Source organism: Chlorocebus sabaeus, chromosome 11, assembly GCF_047675955.1.
Source record: "Chlorocebus sabaeus isolate Y175 chromosome 11, mChlSab1.0.hap1, whole genome shotgun sequence".
Lineage (NCBI taxonomy): Eukaryota > Metazoa > Chordata > Mammalia > Primates > Cercopithecidae > Chlorocebus > Chlorocebus sabaeus.
This window is the reverse complement of record NC_132914.1, coordinates 51,346,993-51,367,278: the sequence shown is the minus strand read 5'-3', so window position 1 is coordinate 51,367,278 and position 20,286 is coordinate 51,346,993. Positions and strand designations below refer to the sequence as shown.

General features: G+C 49.2%; 1 protein-coding gene across 1 annotated transcript; it reads left to right on the top strand.

Moving 5' to 3' along the window:
* Window positions 1–1,152: 1,152 nt before the first annotated feature.
* Window positions 1,153–18,272, top strand: CALCOCO1 (calcium binding and coiled-coil domain 1). The gene is made up of 15 exons (XM_008003479.3): window positions 1,153–1,260; window positions 3,402–3,581; window positions 3,940–4,042; window positions 5,064–5,254; window positions 6,647–6,805; window positions 7,213–7,361; window positions 9,311–9,401; window positions 12,669–12,824; window positions 13,041–13,295; window positions 13,766–13,891; window positions 14,712–14,807; window positions 15,160–15,268; window positions 15,498–15,697; window positions 16,189–16,295; window positions 17,272–18,272. The coding sequence occupies exons 2-15, from the start codon at window positions 3,426–3,428 to the stop codon at window positions 17,447–17,449; spliced, it is 2,076 nt and encodes a 691-aa protein (XP_008001670.3). The 5' UTR covers window positions 1,153–1,260; window positions 3,402–3,425; the 3' UTR covers window positions 17,450–18,272.
* Window positions 18,273–20,286: the final 2,014 nt, after the last annotated feature.

The window sequence follows — 20,286 nt, the reverse complement described above, 5'->3', positions numbered from 1 at the left end:
CAGTCATAAAAGCAAAACACTACCAAAAAACTTGGAAAAGGCAGAAGCTCCTAACTTAGTGCAGTAGAGAATTAAAGCAGGCACCTAGGAAGAGGAAATCAATCCTTAAGACTGTAATCCTTTAATGCAGAGCCAGAGAAAGAGGTAATTCTGAATGCCTCCGACTAGAGGAATGGTGAATGGCGAGACGGGGGTAGGATGCTCAAGTCTGTAACGTGACTTGGGGTGTGGGAGACGTGTCAATCTTTCACCTCTCCTACATAAAAACCGGAACCGTCAACATATATTGTTATCCTAATTAATTTAAGCCACTTAAAAGGCTTGGGCAAACAGGCCCCTATAAGTGGCTTGTGAATTGCGACAGGTCCTGAATTATGCCAAGCTCCCTTTTCAATTTCATTCTTCTCATTCCACAGCTCCTACCACCACCTCAGGCAATTTTATCCTCTTCCTAGACCCAGAAGCCACTCTAGGGGAGCCCAGTCCAGATGCGTATTGTCAGGCCCCTTAGCACTGAAATCCTTAAGTTGGAAGAAAATGGTCAACTGTGCAGAACACAACATTCTTACAAGGTCTGTCCCTGAGGTTGAAGTAAAGAAGAAACGCTATACCCCAGCTATCAGTTTCCCATCCCCAAAATGGTGGGTAGCTGTGGTGTAGTGGCAAGAACATATGACGTGGAGTCAGCCAAGGCTAGTGCAGTTCTACATTTCATAGCTTTGACACTTCACACTGGCTCCTTAACCGTACTTGAGTTTCTTCATCTATAAAGTGTGCATAACGCTAACGCCTATCTCACAGGGGGGTGTGAAAAGTACATGAGGGGACGCAACAGAAACCGCTCTGCCCACCGTTAAAGCGTTATACAGAAGGCGTTAGAGCCGTAAATCCTCCCCAGCCCCCAACAGCGCACGTTACAAACCAGCAGCCACCCCTCATGCAGCCGGCCCCCTCCTAAGGGATCATGGGCCGTGAAGTCCTTTGATGGCCACACCCTCGTTCTCTGTCATAGGAGTGAGAACTACGCCTCCCAGGACGCCGCGGTGAGGCCGCCGCCACGGACGCCCTCTTCCCCGCCCTCCTTGCGCGCAGCCTTCTAGGATATGTAGTCCTAGATCCGAGCGCGCGGCGGCGAAAGGGCGCGGAAGAACCACAAAACCCAGAAGCCCTCGCGCCCACTCGTCTCCCTCCCCTCGAGAAGTCGGAGTGCTGTTTTTGTTGTTGGTGAAAGGTGAGGGGAACAGCTGATCCATCTGTTGGGTAAGAAACTTGGCCTAATTGGGGGCGATTTTATGGGAGGGCAGAGTTTCCCCACTTTCCAGTTTGGGGAAGGATAACGTAAGGGAACTGTCGAAGGGGGATGCAGGAGCGTTTGGGTTTTAACACTTTCCTTACTGGAGAAGCCACCCCCGCTGTTTGGGAAGTTCTTAGTTTCAAGGGGACCCTGATTAGAGGGGGCGCCCCCTCGTCGTCCTCTCCTTCTTCTCAGTACGTCTCTATAAAGCTGATCCCTTTAGGGGAGCTGAAATCTACTTATTCTCTCCCAGGCAAGACGTGTCCCCCACACGTCTTCCCTCTCTCCCCTACGCAAATCCAAAGGCCTTTACGACGCTGAATCCCTGGAGGAAGGGGGACCTTCCAAGTAGTAGAATGTCAAGGAACTCTAGAGCCCTACAGAGGAGGGGGCGGGACACCCGCTCTCCGCCCGCCATGTGAACAACCGAATCAGGCTACACACCTACGTCTTAGGTGCCCAGAACTTTCTTTCGGACATGAAGAACATTTACAGCTGTTACGGATTTTCTTTTTGGGGTGTATTTTAGTGTTCTCCAGGTATAGATCTTTGGGGACAACTTACCCCCACCCTTAGAAAGCTGGAAGAATTACATTTGGAGAAAACATGGACTAGTTTCAACCAGGAATTTTTCAGAGAGATGAACATTAAAAAAAAAAAAAAACAACCTTTTGTTCTACCTATTTTGGGGGCAGAAGTTGCTCCTTTTTGTGTTGCTGGCTCACCTTTATCCACTGAGTTTCTGTTTTCTTTTAAAGCTTCTGTCCCCTAGACTTCAGCCTGGTGTGGGTTTGTGATGTTTGGGGGCGTGCGTATGACTAGTGGCAATGGCTGGTTGGACATGTCGGCTGTGAGTGACACAGGAAGCAGATTAGTGGGCTGGAAAGGAGTGATGAGTAAGAGGGCCATCTCACAGCCCTGGACTGAGGAGTTCTCTTGATCATTATTATTGTTATCTGTCCTCACCCCACCCTCATATTTTCCAATTAACTCTCCCCAGCTAACTTGGAACATCCCTTCCTCTCAACCCCATCCTATAGTGTGTCTCCAGCTACCAATACAAACAGATGGAAGGATCGAGGCTGAGGGGAGCAGAGAGAAAATGAGGAGAGAAATACTAAAGTGAAACTAGTAGATTTCTAGTCCTGCTGCAGGCACAGCCTGGAGAGAAGAATGTTGGGTTCTTTTTTAACTTATCTCCCCTTTCCTCAACGTTAAATATACATTTCCACTTCTTGGGGGCCCTTACTTCCCACTTTCTAGTCTGTTCCCTGCCCCGGGGTGGGGCTTTCCTGGCTCCAGGCCCCCACATTCCATCTCACCACCCCCACCACGTTCCTGCTAAGTGCCTCACTCCACCCTTGAAGTTGCTGCCTCCAGAATTCTTGACTTCCTGGAATAATAAGTCGAGGGACAGAACCTGTCTTTCCTTATATCCTCCCCTTCCCTTTGTCTCTTGGATGCCAGCAGAAGCTTTCTGCTTCCCTAGAATTCATGGGGGTAGACAGCTCAAAGAGATGAAAAGAGAGCTCAGGAGCCTAAGGATTTGGGCTGTCAGTTCCCCCCAACCCCAAGCCGTATTCTAGCTCTGAAAACTCAACCATTCCTTTCAGAGATTTTAGTTGCTGCTTTCTGATGTCATAACTCATTCCTGGATACAGCTGGGTCCACAAGCTTAGGAGTAGGTAAGGACACCTCTCAATGAGAGGGCCCCACACCTCAGCTGGATTTTGAATTCAAGAGCCAGGATGTGTGGGAGATGGGATGGAGAAATGGAGGCTGTCGACCAAGTCTCAGTGTCCCAGGCTCTGTCTCCCCTCAGTGTCCTTTTGGGAGCAAAATTAGAGAAGTCTGGACCCTCAGAAGGGTCTATAAGCCAGAGAGGGTATAGTGTGAGACAGGATGGGGACTGACTTGGAAGGCCAGACCTATATCCTAGAGACTAAGAGTGATACCCCAAAAATGTCCCATAACCCTCAAGGACTGGAAACCAGGTATGCCTTATCTCCAGGTGTAGTGGCAGGGGCTGTGAGTGTGTGTTGCTGGAGCTGTGTGGGGAAGGAGGTGGACTGGAGAGACATTAGGATATCAACCCTTTCTTTCATAGGAGGACAGATATCTCAAGGCCAGGATGGAAGAATCACCACTAAGCCGGGCACCATCCCGTGGTGGAGTCAACTTTCTGAATGTAGCCCGGACCTACATCCCCAACACCAAGGTGGAATGTCACTACACCCTTCCCCCAGGCACCATGCCCAGTGCCAGTGACTGGATCGGCATCTTCAAGGTATCTCTGGAACCCCTTTTGGCTTAGGTTTATGGGCTGTGGGTTGGTTGGAATAAGGGGAATGATTGGGCTCTTGGATTCTCAACCTCAGATTGATAGAGAAGAAGAAAGAAACATGTCACAGATGACAGAGGCCACCTGTGTAATCAAAGCTCATCTTTTCTCCATCTTAACCTTGTTCTTTACAGACACATTAGTGTCCCTCCACTTTCCCTTTCCCTTGTCATTGTTGCCACTGTAGCTCCATCCTGCCCCTCTCATTCAACCCCTCCCCTCTCATTCAACCCCTCTGCCCTTTCTTCCATCCATAGAAGGTATTTCCATGACCATACCTTTCTCCAACCTTGGACTTTCACAGGTAGAAGCTGCCTGTGTTCGAGATTACCACACATTTGTGTGGTCTTCCGTGCCTGAAAGTACAACTGATGGTTCCCCCATTCACACCAGTGTCCAGTTCCAAGGTACAAGGGAAGACAGAAAATTGGGAGAGAGGAGCCAAGGGAGTAGAAGTTTGAAAGAAGGTAGTGGGCTCAGAAACATTAAAAGTTAGGCACAAAGGACGAGGAAAAATAAATGAAAATAAATATAATCAGAATATATCCAACAGGGCTCAGCAGATAGAAAATCATGGGATTATTGCAGAATCAGTGACTTAGAAACAGAAGGAACTTCAGAGGACGTCTAGTCCCATGTCCTACCCAAAGAAGGAAAAACCAGGGAGTAAGGAAGATGGAAAGGTAGCATTATGTGGTGAGAAGAGGGAACGTCCTGGGTTCAAATCTCACCTCTAACACTTAAAAGCTGTTTGGCCTTGGGCAAATTACATAACCTCCCTGTGTCTGTTATCTTAACAGTAAAAGGGGATGCCTGGTTTATAGAAACATTATGAGGATTTAAAATGAAAGCTGTAGGCCAGGCGTAGTGATCCCAGCACTTTGGGAGGTCAAGGTGGGTGGATCACTTGAGGTCAGGAGTTCAAGACCAGCCTGACCAACATGGCAAAATCCCGTCTCTACTAAAAATGCAAAAAAAATTAGCCAGGCATGGTGGTACATGCCTGTAGTCCCAGCTACTCACGAGGCTGAGGCAGGAGAATCTCTTGAACCCGGGAGGCACAGGTTGCAGAGAGCCAAGATCGTGCCACTGCACTCCAGCTTTGCAACAGAGCAAGACTCTATCTCAAAATAAAATAAAATAAAATAAAATAAAATAAAATAAAAACTGTTACCACAGTGTCTGGTACATGGTAGGCACTCACTACATGGTGACTAGGATTATTATGATTATGATAGAGGGGGAGTGGGTTTGGGAGAGAAAGGAAGGAGAGGGATAGGCAGAAAGGAGAGAGAAGAGTACCCTAGAAAAAGAAATGGCCTGTGGGAGGTGGAGAAGAGAAGAAACAGTATATGGAATACTGAGCAAGGGGCTGGAGCCAAGGACAGTGGATCATTTGGGGTCCTGGGTCCATTCTTCTTCCCACAGCCAGCTACCTGCCCAAACCAGGAGCTCAGCTCTACCAGTTCCGATATGTGAACCGCCAGGGCCGGGTGTGTGGGCAGAGCCCCCCTTTCCAGTTCCGAGAGCCAAGGCCCATGGATGAACTGGTGACCCTGGAGGAGGCTGATGGGGGCTCTGACATCCTGCTGGTTGTCCCCAAGGCAACTGTGTTACAGGTGAGAAAAGAGCAACAGAGTTATTCTCAGGCAAGGGAGTGGGAGACAGCATTGCAAGAGGGCCCTTCCCACCTTACCGTCCCCTCATCTGTGGCCTCAACTAAAGACCTCACTGAAAGTTAGACAAGGTCCTGCCTTCAGGAAAGTCTCAGTCTAACATGGACATACATGAACATGTAAGGCAGGAAAGGAGACCACCCACAGGCCAGTGTAACTCAGGATTTCATAAGAACTTTTGCAGCCTGCCTTCTCTGCGCGCTACATACTGCCTTATACCCCAGAGGAAGATCTAAAGGGTGGAGGGAGGCTACTCGAGGGAACATTCAGAGAAAAGGGAGCACAAGACCTGCTTCCAGGACGAGTAGGGAGTGAGAGCAGATAGGCAAGGCCCCAGACTGTCCAGTACCAAAGGCTCTTAACTATATATGGCTCTTGAGCACTTCACGTGCAATTAATCCAAACTGAGATGTACTATAAGGGTAAAATATACTCCAGATTTTGAAGACTTAGTATTTTTTAAAGAGAATGTAAAAGACTTCAATAATTTTTATTTTGACTACACGTTGAAATGATACTGTTTGGGGTTTTTTTGTTTGTTTGTTTTTCTTTTCTTTTTTTTTTTTTTTTGAGACAGCCTTGCTCTGTCACCTAGGAAGATGTTTATATCTCACATAAGTGAAAGATGTGTGATGAGCTCCTACTCTCTATTGTGTTTTCGCAATCATGATTCTCATTTGAGCCCTACAACAATTCAGACTAAGGGATCATGTTACAGATGAGGACATGTTTCTTAACTTAGAGAAGTTAAGAAACTTGTTCAAAATCACATAGCCAGCTGGGTGTAGTGGCATGCGCCTATAGTCCCAGCTACTGGGGAGACACTGTGGTGGAAGGATTGCTTGAGGCCAGGAGTTTGAGGTACTGTATGCTGTGGTTGCACCTGTGGCTAGCCACTGCACTCCAGCCTGGGCAACATAGTGAGACCCTGTCTTTAAAAAAAAATCACATAGCTAGTAAAAATTGCATTGAAGATTTGAACCCAAGTCTGTCCAACTCTAGAGCAGATAGGGTAAAATTAAGGGAGCCATCCCTTGTGTTTGTGTTCATTGACATGCCACACAAGGGATTCCTGCAATTGCTGGGTGAGGAAAGGGCCAGGCCTAGGGTGGGGAAAGGTAAGAGGGATGGGCAATTCAGAGTGCCGTGAGCTGGTGCATCTGACTGGGTGGTGGACAGGATTCGGTAGCACACCTAGCATCCCCTTCCTCGCCTCTTTATAGCCCAAAGCTATGTAACTTCCCAACCCCAGAATGCACCTGGAGAGTGGTAAGGATGGAACCTTAGAAGGGGTACTCCACCAGCACACTCCCCTTCTCCTTCTGCCGCCTGTAGAACCAGCTCGATGAGAGCCAGCAAGAACGGAATGACCTGATGCAGCTGAAGCTGCAGCTGGAGGGACAGGTGACAGAGCTGAGGAGCCGAGTGCAGGAGCTCGAGAGGGCTCTGGCAACTGCCAGGCAGGAACACGCGGAGCTGATGGAACAGTATAAGGTGGGAGCTGGGCCAGGTAGGGGGTAGGGTCTGGCTGCTCATCCAGCGTGCAAAATCTAAACCCACTGAAGAGAGTGAAGGAGAGATGTTAGTGGGCTTCTATGATGGTTCTGACATCAAGAAAACAGGTTTAAGGGGTAATGGTTGGGATTAAACTTGATATGACAAGAGACGTGTTCCAAACTTGTAATGAGATTCAGTTCTTTGAACATAGGAATGCTGAGGTAAGGTGGAGGTGGCCACGTTGATAGGTAAAGGAATGTCCCAGCAGTTTCTTTTTCAAGGAAGGCAATGTGATGGCCAGGTGGGAGCAGTCAGACCCTGGTGTGCTCTTCCTAAGCCTTTGTTCCACTACTTGAGAGATGAATCCCAACCTCCCTTTTCTTCTGGGGGAAACTTAATTTCAGGGGATTTCCCGGTCCCATGGGGAGATCACAGAAGAGAGGGACATCCTGAGCCGGCAACAGGGAGACCATGTGGCACGCATCCTGGAGCTGGAGGATGACATTCAGACCATCAGTGAGAAAGTGCTGACGAAGGAAGTGGAGCTCGACAGGTGAGGGGAGTCCACTGACCCCATCACTTCCTCTCCTTTCCATGACCCCCATGCTCCAGCCCCCTCTCGCAGGCAGGCAGACCTGCTGTCTGCCTCACATGCTTTCTCTTTCCTTCCTACCCTCACTTATGCTAGTCCAATTACTGGGGATACCCTTTTCTGCCGAGCTCTCTACCATCTTTCCACACGCTATTCTGTATTCCTTTGCTTTGGAAATAATCATAGTTACCACTTATCGTGCAGCAAAAGCTGAGCAAGAGCTAGGAGTGGAGGATTTGGAAGAAGAGAATGGATGAAAGTCAGTGCAAGATAAGAGAGGATGGATTTCAGATTTGGCAGCAGGAAAGATAAGATTGGACTGTGTTCTTACTATTAAGAAACATTAGAACTGGTGATCCAGGAATGTTATGGAATCTCTCCTCTGGAAAAAAAGATACAAATCATAGACTGTTAGCATTGGGAATGTGAGATATGTATGAGGGTATGTAAGAGGTCACCCTCAGGAGGCAGCCTCTTTAACATTTGACAGCTGTCATTTTTGTATCTCTTGTATTGAGCCAAACTCTACTCTCCTATAACTTAGCAGGGGGTCCCGAGACCTCTGGAGCCACATAAAATAAATTTCTTTCTTCTTCCAGAAGGTTGTTTCCTCTACCAAGTAGCATAAATATTGACCACCACCTCCCATGTCCCCCTTCAAATTTTCACCAGTTTAAATACTCTAGTTCCTTATTTCATTAAATGACATAATTATATTCCATTTAGTACTGGTAGATGGGATATTTTAAAAAACTGTTTAAGGCCGGGCGCGGTGGCTCAAGCCTGTAATCCCAGCACTTTGGGAGGCTGAGATGGGTGGATCACGAGGTCAGGAGATCGAGACCATCCTGGCTAACACGGTGAAACCCCGTCTCTACTAAAAAATACACAAAAAAAAAAAAACTAGCCGGGCAAGGTGGCAGGCGCCTGTAGTCCCAGCTACTCGGGAGGCTGAGGCAGGAGAATGGCGTAATCCTGGGAGGCGGAGCTTGCAGCGAGCTGAGATCCAGCCACTGCACTCCAGCCTGGGCGACAGAGCAAGACTCTGTCTCAAAAAAAAAAAAACTGTTTAAAAGAAAGAGGCATTCTATCCAAGGCCCAAAGTAATAAGTGAGTTCATCTGAGAGGCTTCTTTAGGATATGTTAGTCTCACCCTAGGGAAATATTAGATGTCAGCATTCTAAGTCATAGGTTAGGAAAGCAGTGGTCAGATTGAGCATCTGGAAAAGATTAGAGGCTGTCTAGACCAGAGGTCAACAACTATGGCCCACAAGCCAAATCTAGCCTGCCACCTGTTGTATAACGCACAGGTAAGAATGGTTTTTACATCTTTTAATGGTTAAGAACAAATTAAAAGAAGAATATTTTGTAACATGTGAAAGTTGTATGAACTTCAAATCTGTGTTCAAGTTTTATTGAAACATCATGCTCATTCATTTACATATTGTCAATGGATGGTCCTGCACTACAATGGCAGAGTTGAGTAGATGCCACAGAGACCACATGGGCTGCAAAGCATAAAATCTTTACTATCAGGCCCTTTACAGAAAAAGTCTGCCAACTTCTGGTCTAGATCAAAAGTTTATAATCAATAATGACTGCCCTCGTCTCAAAAAGACTAGATTCTAGTCTCTTGATTGAGTGAAAACAATGGGAGCCATCAGCAAAACATTCCTTAAAATATTACATAAAAAGATAAGAAAAACTATTTCTTTCTAAATTCTTCTCTAGAACCTGGAATCTTGGTTTCCTGGGGCTTAGAACTGGAGCTGGCTTAGGGATTTATGCATCCCAGAGTGAAATGGAGCTCTGGGCCTAGAGCAGCAGCAACAGAGCACAAGACAGAGGCCTGAGTCCATTCCTTCTCTGGGTGGAGCAGATTGTCTGACATGTCATCCCACCAATCACAGGCTTAGAGACACAGTGAAGGCCCTGACTCGGGAACAGGAGAAGCTCCTTGGGCAACTGAAAGAAGTACAAGCAGACAAGGAGCAAAGCGAGGTAAGAGGCTCAGAGTTGATTTGCTTTCTCCATTGTCCAGTCAGTGTTTGATTCCCTTTTGAGAGCCAGACACCAAAGGGAATACAAATGTAAAGAAGACATTGACATTGTGTGCACTCCACTAGGGAATATAAGACATATACCCAAATCAGGATTAGTCAGAGTGGAAAAGTGGAATACAAGAGTACAATCTCAGCTCAGTGCAACCTCTGCCTCCTGGGTTCAAGCAACTCTCATGTCTCAGTTACCTGAGCAGCTGGGATTACTGGCGCATGCCACCATGCCCAGCTAACTTTTGTATTTTTAGTAGAGACAGGGTTTCACCATGTTGGGCAGACTGGTCTCGAACTCTTGACCTCAAGTGTTCCGCCCACCTCAGCCTCCCAAATTGCTGGGATTACAGGTGTGAGCCACTGCACCTGGCCTCAAGAGAAATCTAATAAAGTATTGTAGAGCTCCAGGGAGGTGTATGAGTGCACATCTTGTTAGAGACATAAGAAAAGTCTTTTTAAAAGGGGTGTGGAGGCCAGGCACAGTGGCTCACGCCTGTAATTCCAGCCCTTTGGAAGGCCAAGGCAGGCGGATCACCTGAGGTCAGGAGTTCAAGACCAGCCTGGCCAACATGGTGAAACCCCATCTCTACTAAAAATACAAAAATTAGCCAGGTGTGTCAGGTGCCTGTAATCCCAGCTACTCAGGAGGCTGAGGCAGGAGAATCACTTGAACCCGGGAGGCAGAAGTTGCAGTGAGCCTAGATCACACTATGGCACTTCAGCCTAGGTGACAGACTGAGACTGTCTCAAAAAAAAAAAGCAGGGGAGGGCCATGGCTGGGCATGGTGGCTCACACCTGTGATCATAACACTTTGGGAGGCTGAGGTGGGAAGATTGTTCAAGCCCAGAAGTTCAAAACCAGCCTGGGCAACATAGTGAGACCCCATCTCTACAAAAAATTTTAAAAATTAGCCAGGCATGGTGGCATGCACCTGTAGTCCCAGCTACTCAGGAAGCTGAAGTGGAAGGATTGCTTGAGCCTGGGAGGTCAAGCCTGCAGTGAGCTGTGATCGCACCCCTGCACTCCAGCCTGGGTGACAGAGCAAGATTCTGTCTCAGAAAAAAAAAAAGGGATGGGGTGTAGGGCATGTAGTAGCCTAGTACTTTCAAACCTTTTTAGCAGAACCCTTTCCTCTCCTCCCACCAATAAAGTTTTTCATCTTGTGTGGACTCTCACTGAATAAACAAAAACAATATTTTATTACTATGAATTTATTTTCATAAATCTGAATGTATAACATTTACTTAAAAGGTAATGAAAGCAATTAGGTAATTTTGAGGCATACCAAACTTTGAAATGAGAGGCTACGGATGACTGTTCTGTCAGCCTCAGCAACTAATATATTTCTGTATTTTATTTTGGTTGTGCAGTATTGAGAACACCTTGAGTCACACACAAGTAGGTGCAAATGATAGCAATTTTTAAACTGTCCACCTTGCAACTCAGTTTACTCTTCAATTCAATAGAAAATACAATAGAAACTATTCTGAGCTTTGCACAAAAATGAATTAACCTGGAAACACATGCCAATTGGTGATCTCCAGTGTGTTAACTTGTGATTTTATGCGTGTTTGTTTGTTTCTTTGTTTTGAGACAGAGTTTCATCTTGTTGCCCAGGTTGGAGTGAGTGCAGTGGGGCGATCTCGGCTCACTGCAACCTCTGCCTTCCAGGTTCAAGCGATTCTTCTGTCTCAGCCTCCTGAGTAGTGGGATTACAGGCACCCGCCACCATGCCCGGCTAATTTTTTGTACTTTTAGTAGAGATGGGGTTTCACCATGTTGGCCAGGCTGGTCTCCAACTTCTGACCTCAGGTGATCTGCCTGCCTTGGCCTCCCAAATCACGCTGAGATTACAGGCGTGAGCCACTGCGCCCGGCCTTGTGTTGTTTTTTTTAACATAATTGTTAATAATTTAGAGGACGTTCAAATCAAATATCTGCAGAACTCCTAAATCCCTTCTTCAGTACCCTGGGTTTGTGTGGAAGATCGTTAAAAACCCTTTGCTCAGCAGTGAGAATAGGTAGAATTTGAGTAGACAGAGATGAGAGTGAGGATATTCTAGGAACAGAGAAAGACATGAGCAGAGGCTTAAAGGACAGAACACTCAGGGCAGTTGAATGTGTGGGTGAAGTGTTTGAGATAAGGCCTCGGTTAGACTGTGGAGGATCTTGAGCTTCATTTTTATTCCACAAGCAGTGAAAGGCTTTGATGATTTTTCAAGCAGGGGTGATATGAACTGTACTTATGGCCAGGTGTAGTGGCCCACATCTGTAATCTCAACATTTTTGGAGGCGAAGGCAGGAGGATCCCTCGAGTCAGGAGTTCAAGACAAGCCTGGGCAACATAGTGAGACCCTGTCTCATCTCTAAAAAAAAAAAAAAAAAAAAAAAAAAAACACAAAAACTAGGCAGGTGTGGTGGCACACACCTATAATCCCAGCTACTTGGGAGGCTGAGTTGAGACAATTGCTTGAGCCCAGGAGTTGGAGGCTGCAGTGAGCTGTGACCATGCTACTTCACTCCAGTCTTGGCGACAGAGTCAGATCCTATCTCTAAAAAAGAACATAACTGTACTTAAAAAATCAGAACTGTACCTAAAGAAGAATAATCTGATTGCCTTGTGGAGAATGAGCTAGTTATAAAGTTATTCCGTAGTCCAAGCAAGAAATAACCAGCGTCAGATAACGTGGTTGTGGTGGTAACAGAGGAGGGGAAATGGCTGTGACCAGGATGGAGAAGCAATAGGCTTTTCTGTGGGCTGCTAGGGAGAGGACAGAGCCAAGCATGGCACTAAGGACACCAGGTTACTCCATCCTGAGTAACGTGGGAGCTAGTTGTTACCATGGACGGAAATAAGAGTAGGAAAGACTGGGATGGGGTAGGAGGTAGACTGTTGAGTTTGAGGGGCCTGTAGGGCATGAAGACTGAGTTTTGATTTAAGAGAAAGAATGGAGTAGCAGAAATGGTACATGGAATGCCTACATGGAAGACCTGAGGCTATAATGCTGGATACCTCAATTTGGGAGCTGGAGACTGGATATGCAGGACTGAGTCCTTTGAGCTGAGAACCCAAGAAGGGCTGGCAATAGTTGAAGGCTTGAGTGTGTGTTAAATCTGAGAAGTGGAACCTTGACCACTCTCATCACAATGGTTCACCTCTTGAGCCACCCCAACACACATACCCCTTTCCTTACCTGCTTTCCGCTTCCATCAGGCTGAGCTCCAAGTGGCACAACAGGAGAACCGTCGCTTAAATTTGGACCTGCAGGAGGCCAAGAGCTGGCAAGAGGAGCAGAGTGCTCAGGCCCAGAGACTGAAAGACAAGGTGGCCCAGATGAAGGACACCCTAGGCCAGGCCCAGCAGCGGGTGGTGAGTGAGGCCCCTTGGCAACAGGAAACAGGGAAAGTTCCAAGGGCAAGTTATAGAAAAGCCTAAGTGTCTAAAGAGAAGGGGAAAGACATGGCTAAAGACTAAACAACACAACCCCGAGTCCTAATGCAGTGGAGTGGAGGGAGCCTGGTTACCTCCCCGGCTGACAAACGGTTCACTGGGAACTCTGATCTCCATCTCCTCCTTTCTCCTGAGGCTGAGCTGGAGCCGCTGAAGGAGCAGCTTCGAGGGGCCCAGGAGCTTGCAGCCTCAAGCCAGCAGAAAGCCACCCTTCTTGGGGAGGAGTTGGCCAGCGCAGCAACGGCCAGGGACCGCACCATAGCCGAACTACACCGCAGCCGCCTGGAAGTGGCTGAAGTTAACGGCAGGCTGGCTGAGCTGGGTTTGCACTTGAAGGAAGAAAAATGCCAATGGAGCAAGGAGCGGGCAGGGCTGCTGCAGAGTGTGGAGGTAGAGGGATGTGGGGGCACCTGGCAATCTGATGGCCACTGTCCCCACCTCTGTGGGGACTCCTACATGTGGTCAGACCCTTTGGGAGGAGAGAAGAGGGGTTGAGAACCTTAGAGGACTCAGGGGTGGAGAGGGGCTTTGAGGGAAGTACACTTTACTTTCTAGGCATGACCCATCCCTAACCGGGGTATCCCAATCCTGATCACCAGAGTACCTTCCTTGGAACACAAACATTTTCTGTCCTAGGCCCCAGACCCTGCCATAATGCCCATTCCTGATCAAGCAGCACCTGCCTTCATGTCCTGTCCTTCATTCAGAGGGTATAGGAAATGAAGGCAAAAGGGGGAAAGTGCTCTAAAAATGATGCTTTAAATAAAGGAAAGGACACAGTAAGGGATAGTGCTAATGACAGTGGCGTTCCTTTTTCTTCCCCTCTCACCCTCCCATTTTCCTTCTTGGCTATCTCCCAGGCAGAGAAGGACAAGATCCTGAAGCTGAGTGCAGAGATACTTCGATTGGAGAAGGCAGTTCAGGAGGAGAGGACCCAAAACCAGGTGTTCAAGACTGAGCTGGCCCGGGAAAAGGATTCTAGCCTGGTAAGGCACCCAGCCACCAAGGGTCCTGTCCTGTGGCCTCCTGAGGCGTCCATACCCCTTCTCTCTGTCTTGGGTATGGGCTCAGAAGTACTAGGTGTCCACTTACATGTTGGGTGGCATTTCACTTGCGCAAGCAAGCCCTCGTTGGTTTGAAATATGCATTTTTTGCCGGGCGCGGTGGCTCAAGCTTGTAATCCCAGCACTTTGGGAGGCCGAGACGGGTGGATCACAAGGTCAGGAGATCAAGACCATCCTGGCTAACATGGTAAAACCCCGTCTCTACTAAAACATACAAAAAACTAGCCGGGCAAGGTGGTGGGCGCCTGTAGTCCCAGCTACTCGGGAGGCTGAGGCAGGAGAATGGCGTAAACCCGGGAGGCGGAGCTTGCAGTGAGCTGAGATTCGGCCACTGCAGTCCAGCCTGGGCGACAGAGCGAGACTCCGTCACAAAAAAAAAAAAAAAAAAAAAAAAAATGCATTTTTTTCTGCTCTCAGGGCACACATCTGGGCCCAGTAGAGGTGACTTAGGAGAATTATAGAGTGGCTTCTTGGTATGACCAAGGCCTCTGCACCCCAGTCTACAGGCAGTCATCCAGGACCCACTCGAGAGGCAGAGACTAAGACTTAGAAAACTGAGTCTCTGGGGCCCAAGACACAGGACTCATGGAAGAAGAGTGTTGGGAATCCCCGTGTGCGTCAGAGCAGGAAAGAAGCAGAGACATGGGGAGACCTGATTCTAGATTGTTGGTCCTGGTCCCAGAGCCCAGGTTCTTGGGGGTACATTCTAGGCTCCAGATTCCATCGGGCCCTCTTCCCTCAGGTACAGTTGTCAGAAAGTAAGCGGGAGCTGACAGAGCTGCGGTCAGCCCTGCGTGTGCTCCAGAAGGAAAAGGAGCAGTTACAAGAGGAGAAGCAGGTGAGCACCCAGGCCCTGTGGATGCCACAGGTGAGGAATTGAGGGCTAGAAACTTTGTAAATTCCCGTCATCTCTTGGCTTAGAAACTGTTCTCTCCAAGAGGGCCCATACCCTGGCTTCTCTTATTAGCGGACTTGGCAGGACAGGGGATGATCTCTGGGAGAAGGGAGGGATGTAAGTGGTGAAGCAGGGGTGCTGGGGGGAGTGTCTGCCTGAAGTCGCCCCAATCTTTGCTGAAGGCATCTAATCCTGAGGAGCTAAGAGTTCTTGGGTGCAGAGAATGGCTCTGCAGGCTAGCAAGGTTGGTACCTTCACGTTCTCTAGCACCTGCCTTTTTCCTTCCCAATTCCAGGAATTGCTAGAGTACATGAGAAAACTGGAGGCCCGCCTGGAGAAGGTGGCAGATGAGAAGTGGAATGAGGATGCTGCCACAGAGGATGAGGAGGCCGCTGCGGGACTGAGTCTGTATAACCCCAGTCTTATAACACCTCTTCCCCTCTCTACCCTCCGCTGTTGAGGAAGGCTCCATGTAACCTTGCTGGGAGCTGCCTCTGCCTTCTATGTGTTTTGCCTTTTCTTTCCCAGACCCTGGCCCCTGTTTAGTCTAATGATACCCCTCATCCAGAGGAGACAGCTGGTCCAACCTTCTCACAACACATCCTTCTTCTCTGCCTGCTTCATCTCCTACAGGCTGCCCGGCAGCTCTGACAGACTCGGAGGATGAGTCCCCAGAAGACATGAGGCTCCCACCCTATGGCCTTTGTGAGCATAGAGACCCAGGCTCCTCTCCTGCTGGGCCCCGAGAGGCTTCTCCCCTCGTTGTCATCAGCCAGCCGGCTCCCATTTCTCCTCACCTCTCTGGGCCAGCTGAGGACAGTAGCTCTGACTCGGTGAGCAGTGGAGGAGCCTGTACAGAAGCAGTAAGGAGGGGTAGGGCCAAACCCAAGTGTCCCAGCCTGGAGTGCAGCACGATCCTGGCTCACTGCAGCCTCTGCCTCCTGGGCTGAAGCAATCCTCCCACCTCGGTCTCTCAAGAGTAGCTAGGACCACAGGCATGCACCCCCAGCTAGTTAGAGCAAGAACCTTAGCCATACAGGGCTCTTTTTCCCAGGAGAGAAGAGGCAGGCCCAGCCTCTCTTCAAGGCCACACCAACAGATATCATCCCAAAACCCAGACCAGCCCAATAGCCTCGCTGCTTCTCCTCCGCACTTATTCTCTTATTACCCACCAGCCCCTCGAAACGCCTCTCCTGCCGCACCCTTCCTAAGCCCCTCAGGTCACTATCCTAGCCTTGGCTGCTCTTCCCATACTGTCCCAATGTGCTGCTCCCCCATCTTGGGACACCACTCCAAAGCCCAACCCTATCTCTTCGGCATCCAGGAGGCTGAAGATGAGAAGTCAGTCCTGATGGCAGCTGTGCAGAGTGGGGGTGAGGAGGCCAACTTGCTGCTTCCTGAACTGGGCAGTGCCTTCTATGACATGGCCAGGTGAGTTCAACCAGCAAGGCCAGGAGGGAGGTGGTAGGAGGTCAGAGGGAAAGGGCATCCGTGTGGACAGTCACCAGGCCCTGCTGCCAACCCCTTCCCTTCTTGGCCTCAGCCAAGAAAAGGAGATACAGGTATGGTTAACAACAAAAATGACTCACTGCTCCAAATCCCAGATGCCTTCAAGTAATCCCTCCCCCTATCTTATCAATGCACTCAGAGGTCCTGCCTTTAACTGGCTTCTATGTTGTTCTAGCACCATCTTCTGCAGAGCCCAAATTGCCCTGCTTCCCCTCTCTCCTGCCTCTACCCCTTCCCCAACCACCAGGTAGGTACCTAGGATCCTCCGGGGAGGAAGGGAGGTGACCACGGCCCACAGGGATAGGAGCAGAGAGAAGACTGGGATCCAGCATCCATCTGGCTACACCTGAAATGCTTTCCCTCTTCGCTCACTTCCCTGGGTGACCCTTAGGGAAGGGAACCTACAGGGGTGGGGGTTTCGGTATCAGATTGTCCCCTTCTGCCTTCCCTTTTATTCCCAGGGTCAAGGGGCAGGCACAGGGAAGAGAGATTTGATCATCTAGTCCCAGTTTTGCCTGGATGTGAGATGGGCTCAGGGCAGGGAGAGGGTGATGCTGTCATCCTTCCCGGCTGGAGCAGGAAGATGAAGGACGATGTCAGACTCATTTTCAGCCTCATTAGGCAGCAGACGGAGATGGAGGGAGGAGAGCAGGAGGTTGGGGGATGGGCTCTGCACTGCAGAGACCAGCAGAGACTAAAGAAGAAAGGACATGGGGAACTGGAAAAATAAGACTTCCAGGGTTGTGGGGAGAAAGACCCTGTGGGAGAGGCCAGGATGCTGCATTTGGCACAGGATAACCTGGGAACCCAGGCACATGGGTCCTGCTCCCTGAAGTCTGCAAGTCAAGAAGGGAACAGAGCACGCCGACCCTCTCCCTTTCCCCTCTGTCTCTCTTAGTGGCTTTACAGTGGGTCCCCTGTCAGAAACCAGCACTGGGGGCCCTGCCACCCCCACATGGAAGGAGTGTCCTATCTGTAAGGAGCGCTTTCCTGCTGAGAGTGACAAGGATGCCCTGGAGGACCACATGGATGGACACTTCTTTTTCAGCACCCAGGACCCCTTCACCTTTGAGTGATCTTACTCCCTTGTACACGCACAAATACACACTCATGCACACACACACTCACATGCATACACTTAGGCCTCATGCCCATTTTCTATCACACTGGGCTCCATGATATTCTGTTCCCTAAGAACCGCTTCTGTGTGCCCTATTTTCATCCCAAGATTTCTCAGTTCATCCTCTCCTACCTGGCTCTTTTGTCCCAGGGAGGGGTCCTGTTCGGAAGCAGTGGCTGAATTTACCCCCTGAAAGTGGTTTTGGAGGAACCAGGATGGAGGAGGCCTTCCCCTGTGGGAATAGAATCGTCCACTCCTAGCCCTGGTTGCTTCTGATACTCACACAGCCACTGCACACACATACTCACACTCACACTCCCTTGTCTGATGCCCCAAAGCCAATTCCTGGGGCACCCTACCCTCTCTAATTTGGGGTTTCTGTTTGTTTACCTGAGTTTTCTCGGGCCTGCATAGAGGCAGCAGCATGGACATCACGGCCTCTCAGGTCCCTTTTGGTTCTCAACTTCGTTGGTTCCTCTTTCTGTTCCCCCATTGCCTTCTGCGCCCCACCCCAGCCTTTTCCATAACCTTAGGTATTCAGTTTGGAGGGTTTTTTGTATTTTTGAGGATTCCTGTATTCTGTATCCTGTCCTCGCATCTCCTCACATGGAAAGAAATAATGTATTTGTGCCTTCTGTGAGGGATGGGGGGAACAAGTGGTCCCAGGTATCCCCATTTCCCAGCCCCCTCTGCCTCTCCAGGTCCCCCCATAGCAATAAAAGCTTCCCCCTGATATCCATCCCTTTGTAGTTTGAACAAATATATTTATATGATATGTATGACTGTTGTCACAAAATGTGTTCTTACCATGAGGTGTGACTGGAGCACAGAGCCCAAACCTCCGGCTCTTGGACCCTGGTGGAGGGAGGAGGGAAAGAGGGGACGCATCCCTACCTCATGGCAGGGGATGCTGGGCAGTTACTCTCCTGTCATGCCTCCTGGTGTGCTGGCCACCAGTGGGTTGTCTCAAGTGGGCGTCTGGCTTGGATAATACGGCAGTTGGGGAGGGAGCAAACTGATGGGTCCATGTCAGTTCTGCTTAGGGTTTAGCCCCAGGGTGGGTGGTTGCTGTGGAAAAGTGGGACAAGTTTTCCACTGCCCAGACCTTCACCTTTCATAGCAGCCATCACTGTACCTTATGCCAAAGGACAGGCTTTATTCCTGTCAAGAGTGTACACCTTTGAGTACTTAGTAAAAAATGCCCTAAGCCTTATACCTCTAAAGGCGATTTTATATTCCTCCTGTTTCTGTTTCTGTTGCTTTCTCTGTTGCCATCCCCTCATACCTGTGTGCACACTCTGACTCAACAGTCACAAAAACACATTCATCCACTTAACCAGCTTCACAGGCTAGACAGACACATACACAGCATCGTAAAGCATTTGTTAAGGACCTGCACATTCACCACGGCTCTTAGCAATGCCCTGCACAAGCACATGCCTACAACCTCCTTATCCTCCAACCCAATAGCTCCCTTCTCAGCTGCCCTCCACTCCCTTCAGGGGCCCTGTGTGGACCACCCCCACCATTCCCTGTCTCCATTCACCTGAAATGCTCCTGTCCACCCCCTTTCCAGCCCCACCTGGATGACATCTTACATCCTTCCTTCTTCCCTCACGTCTCTGTCTCCTAGCAACCCCATCTCGTTCCCTGAATCCCTTCCAAGGAAATTAGAGATAATGGATCTCTCCTCTCTCCATCTCAACCCCTCTTTATTGATCCTCCTTTAATGAAAGTTAATTATAACAATGATTTAATTAATAGAATCCCTCTCTTCCTTTATTGCTTCCCGTATTAAGACTATTAATAAATACGAGCTGGGCTGACAGAGGCATCCATCACCCGCATGGGATTCCCCCCATCCCTCCTTTTACCTTCCCCCTCTCCCCCTCCCTCTCTTGGCCTATAAACTTGCCGGGGTAGTGGGGGTTAATCAGAGAGGAATTATGAGCCAGCATCCCCAGCAGGAGGTGCATTTAATGAAATCATGTGTGATTTATTTTCTGGGGGAGGTTGGGGCGAGAAGAATCTGGGACCCACACCTCCTGGCTTCCAGAGGATGGCTGCCTTGTGCCAAAAAGGAGAAAAGTAGACAAACAGGGACCCAGGCCTCTGCTCCCATGCCACAGCCCTTGCCAAGCCACACATATACCCACAGGAGCCACATGGCTAGCTGCACAAGGCCACTGATAACAGACGCTGTCAGACAAAGCACTTAAGAGGACTGTGGTATAGGTTTTGTCCTGTCCCACCTCCAAAATTTCACATGGGTCCTTCTCACCTTCCTTTCTCTCCAGACCTATTCTGCTTCACTGTCCCGAATCTGCTTCATACTCCCCTCCTCCATGAAGCCCCCCAATCCCCCACTAGGCTCCTCAACATGGATATCTAGAGTTTCTAGCTGCTCCTTTCTCTACCCTTTGTGTGTCTTTCTGGGGTGCAATCTGCAATTTCAGACTGGGGGTGCCACAAAAGTGTGGGGTAATTCCTCTTCCTTACTCATGATTTGCCTATCCCAGTATCCAAAGCATGGCCCCCGACACAGAGGGAGCTCAAGGAAGGGCAATTGACTGCATGGGCCAGAGGAAACCCAGGGGCAGCTGGGTTCCAATTCTAGTTCTCGCTCCTATTCACTGAGTGGTATTTGGCAACTCAAGCCTTTCTTCTTATCTCTCTTCTATAATGGATCATCCCTTTCCTCCCTGCTCCCCAGCATCCATGCAGAAGCTGATAGACCTGAATGGGCTTGAGACTCTAATGTGAAAGGAGATGTCAGCCAAGTAGCAAATAGGA